The sequence below is a fragment of the Lolium rigidum genome, chromosome 1, assembly GCF_022539505.1.
Source record: "Lolium rigidum isolate FL_2022 chromosome 1, APGP_CSIRO_Lrig_0.1, whole genome shotgun sequence".
NCBI classification, from domain to species: Eukaryota; Viridiplantae; Streptophyta; class Magnoliopsida; order Poales; family Poaceae; genus Lolium; species Lolium rigidum.
Genome location: NC_061508.1, coordinates 160,605,426 through 160,609,753, shown reverse-complemented (window position 1 = coordinate 160,609,753; position 4,328 = coordinate 160,605,426). Strand labels below are relative to the sequence as shown.

The window sequence follows — 4,328 nt, the reverse complement described above, 5'->3', positions numbered from 1 at the left end:
TCCAAAAATCCACACGGGAACCGCGAGAAACGGGGACGACCTTCCCAAAAGAAAGCAACGAGCCAATTGCATCCGTCTCTCACCCCTCTTCCTCTCCTTCCTTCCTTCCCTCTCTCCATCCACATCTCCCCCCTCGCGGGCGGCTGCTGACGCCGGCTCCGCTGACCCTCTTCCCCTCCGCCCGCGCCCAGGCGCAGAGCGCGCGCGGCGGCCCGCGCGATCCGTTCGGTGGGGCTCCCCTCCGCCCACCCGCGCCATGTCGGCGAGGGCCTTCGGGGTCCTGCTCTTCCTCCCCCTCCTCGCCGCCGCAGCCAGCGAGGGGGCCTGCCCGAAGCCGCCCGCCGCCGCCGCCATCCTGCCCCGGGCGTCGGGCTCATGCCCCGCGGCCGACTCGCCGGGGCTCTGGGTCCACCACGTGGGCGTCGTCGAGGTCAGCGCGACTTGTGGTTCCGCCGCTTAAAAATTCATCGTTGTTGCATACTTTCCGTAAATAAATTGATGACGTTATGCTTCCTTTTTTTTCTCTAATAATTTGATCCTATCGTGCTGCTCATAAACTGTATTATCAAATCTACGCTGCCATGTCCTGAATTCAATTTGATTGCATCGCTAAGTTGACTTTCAATTCAAACTTTGTAAGTATGCCAATATGAGGTGGGGGAAAACACGGGGGAATGCTTCCATGGCTTGTTGACATAATTCTGATTATTGGACTGAACTACTTTTCTTTATCAAGTTATATGAGAAGGAAGGCACAATTCGGAGTCTGCAACATAAAACTTGGGACTACCATAGCTCGCGGCGGCAAATTTGCGCGACCCAATCGAGAGTTGCCAGGTGGCAGGCTATGTCAGAGGCATCCGAAAATCACGCCATCCGTTCCCAGGAAATCATGGTTGGGATTGCGTCGCGCTGCCACGTGACGGTGGAGACATGCTCCGCATTATAATTTTTTAAAACTTAAGCGTTTAGGGTCTGTCATCTACCTGAAAAAAATAAGTTGTTAATTTTAGATTTGGATGCGCTCTACGCTTGTCTTTGTATGGTTCTCTTTTGGCATGATGGTATACTCCCTGATTTCGTTGACATTGTGCATTTTTATGGCATTCTTGTTTGATTCCGCCTTAGATTATGTTGAGGGTATGTTTGAACAAGTTGGCTGTCACCGATTGTGCAGTGGAAATTATTTTGTTACGCAAGAGTGCCAACCTACCCTTTTGTTTACACTAATTCTGTGAAAACTGCTGCTGGATTATGTGCTCTGCCAGTTGTGTCCCTGTTTTTTTTTGGGAGTCACTTGTCCCTGATTCGTTAATCTATAACTGGCACTAATTTTATGTAAATGATTTGCTTAATCTTTGTGTTGCCCACCTTTAGTACTTCACTTCAGTTCCTTATGTTATACACAAGAGCTGGTTGGCCACGGAAGCATTTTTCTTTTAGGGACACAATTCCTCAACATTAACATGCCTAATAGCTAGGAAGTGTTTGTATGCGCCACATAACTGAGGTGCTGTTTATGCATGACGTAGAAGTTGTTGTTTAAAACACATACTACCTCTGTCCGTAAAAGGATGTCGAAAGTTTGTTTAAATTCGGATGTATCTGGACACCTTTTGGTGTATAAATACATTTGAATTTGTACAAACCTTCGACATCCTTTTATGGACGGAGGGAGTATATCATTAAGCTATTGGAATATTTTTATGCCTTCACAATATTTTATATCCTTTTTCATGGAGGAGGCCATGTTGCTTTTAATGATGTGCACCATTAACTAGGTGAATTATCACTTTCCATGTCTGCTCCTCCCCTCACTTGTGCTCTCCACTATGACAACTTCAACCTTTGTCTCCATCATACTGCAACTCCCCCTCCTGTTTGTCACACTCGCCAGTCACCCCTGGTGAGTGATAGTGAATCCCTGTCACCCCCAGCTAGGCCCTTCTGCTGTAATTAGGCTTGAGCATGTGCATTCAGGCTCCATGCCAGGTTGCTTTTTTAGATTAGTTTTCTCTTATCTTCCATGGTGGCTCTCTTCTTCTCTGATCCCATTGACCGGCTGTGCGCATCCTACAAGCTCAAGATGAAGGTTCCATCGAAGTAAGCGAGCACCTAGATGCTTATCCCACCTGATATCCTCCTTTCTGGTTGAATAACACTCAATTAAGTAGAGGCTAAAGGTCCTGACCAGAGAGAAGAATGTGGGTGTGGATCCACATACTTGCCGATGTACAGCTCCAGGTCATGTTTTAGAATGTTCCAGGGGCCTTTGTGATAACACTTCCATAAGGCCTCTTAGTAGTGGGATGGATGTACTTCCTCCGTTCCAAAAAAGCTTCTCCACTTTTTCTTGATACGGATGCACCTATAGCTAAAATATGTATATATACATCGGTATCTAGACAAAGTTGAGAAGCTTTTTTAGAACGGTACAAAACTTTATTATGAATATATCTGCAAAGTTAGGGCAAATGAATCAAAAGTTTGAGCCATTATAGCTCAATTATCTTCCTACCTATAAAAAGTTGAAGCATCCATTCTGTACCAGTAACATGTACGTAAATCCAAGATGCTCCTCCCTCATTAACTGGTAGATCTAGATTTATGTGCACAATCTGATTGGCTAAACTGACTGGGCAACTGATGAAGTGCTTCCGACCTGTACAATTTTTTCAATGTTAGTGGATTACTCTAGATTTACTGCTTCATGCTCTATATTTCATATTCCAGGGGGATGATGGCGTTCTGCAGAGGGCAGTGACTCTTGTGCTGCAGAACAGGGAAGATTTTATTGCTATTCTTTTTCATGCTTCGTGGTGCCCTTTCTCGAAGATCTTCAGGACAGATTTTCAAAAGCTATCATCCTTTTTTCCTAAAATTGCTCACTTTTCTTTTGAAGAATCACGTATTAAACCAAGGTGAGTATTTAGTCGAAAAACTAACATATTGGTTTGCTTTTATTATGGCATATGATTCACTTGACTTTCTTAATTGCAGAATGTTATCAAGATATGGAGTCCGTGCCTTTCCTACACTTTTCCTTGTGAACTCTACAGTGCGTGTACGGTATCATGGATCTCGGACCATGAGTTCTCTTGTTATGTTCTACAACGATGTTACAGGTATGATTCCATGATTTTCCGAGTTTGTGAAACCGGCCAAGCATCTCTTTTATTGTCTAATTAATTGAACGTGATGTGCAAATGTGCAATATTTTGACCTTCCACATGTATATTTCTCTGCACATTTCGCATGATGCTTCTGCAACTATGGTGACATTAATTTTCTTTGAAATTCGCTGTGCTAAAGACCAAAAGTATAATTGTATGTCTTACTATAAACATGAAATGCTGTTCAATTTGAGCTCCTGCTAGTGTTCTTTCATCTTTCTATGTTTCAAGCATTTCACCTGCTTTCGTTTTCTAAAAAACTATGTAGGTATAAATCCTGTATCAGTGGATGCATTATCCCTGAAGGGAATGCAAGACACGGTACATATAGTTGAAAATGAGAGTGAGAGTGAGAATGAGAAAAATACAGAGCTGGAGGATTCTCTGTTCTTATGGGCAAGATCACCTGACAGATTACTTCATGAGGATACATGTCTGGCATTTGCTAGCGCTTTTGTGATCTTGCGGTTATTCTTTTTTCTGCTTCCCAAGCTCAATGCATGTGTGAAGCAAGCCTGGAGGATGCGATTTCATGAACTGAAGAGGTTATTTCCTAGCTTATCTTGAGGAAACCAATGTGGAACGAAAATTTTAACTGACTAGGCCAGGCATCATACACAGAAGGGAGTGGTACAGGCAGCAAACTGAAATCATTTTGGGTTGGATTCCTGTTTTCTGCTCAAGGGTAATCCAAATTGATTACCAAAACAGATAATTTGTAGCTCAGTGTATCACTGGATGTAATGTGTATTTCCACTCTTTGTTATCGCTGCATTTGTTGTTCAGGGAGTAAAATTTACAGCGGCACCATTCAAAAAAAAAATTTACAGCGGCCTGCCTGCAGCTTACTGGGGTGATGTCAGATGAGTTGTGGAGTAACAGTATTTTGCGTTTCATCTGAGATAATGTACAGGCTTAAGAGATGAGATGATTCTGTTTGCTAATGCTGATATTCCTGTAAAGCTAGCGTCAACCACCTCCTTCAAAACTTACAATGGAGTGTAAGATTGTAATTTGCTGACCTGTTATTTTAGCTTGAGGATAGGTAGGGCGCAGGATTAGGTTTTGTGATCTGATAAAGCCAATACATCCCATGGAAGCTACTTGTATTTTTTTCTTTTTGGATGGCTGATTGCTCTAGTGCGGTTTCCTGGA

The 4,328-nt window shown here is 43.4% G+C and overlaps 1 protein-coding gene across 1 annotated transcript; it reads left to right on the top strand.

Annotated features, from left to right (window-relative positions):
* Positions 1-231: 231 nt before the first annotated feature.
* On the top strand, positions 232-3,958 carry LOC124683731 (5'-adenylylsulfate reductase-like 4). Its single transcript, XM_047218193.1, has 4 exons — positions 232-430; positions 2,734-2,921; positions 3,001-3,125; positions 3,442-3,958. Exons 1-4 carry the CDS (start codon positions 257-259, stop codon positions 3,738-3,740), a joined length of 786 nt encoding a protein of 261 aa, XP_047074149.1. The 5' UTR covers positions 232-256; the 3' UTR covers positions 3,741-3,958.
* Positions 3,959-4,328: the final 370 nt, after the last annotated feature.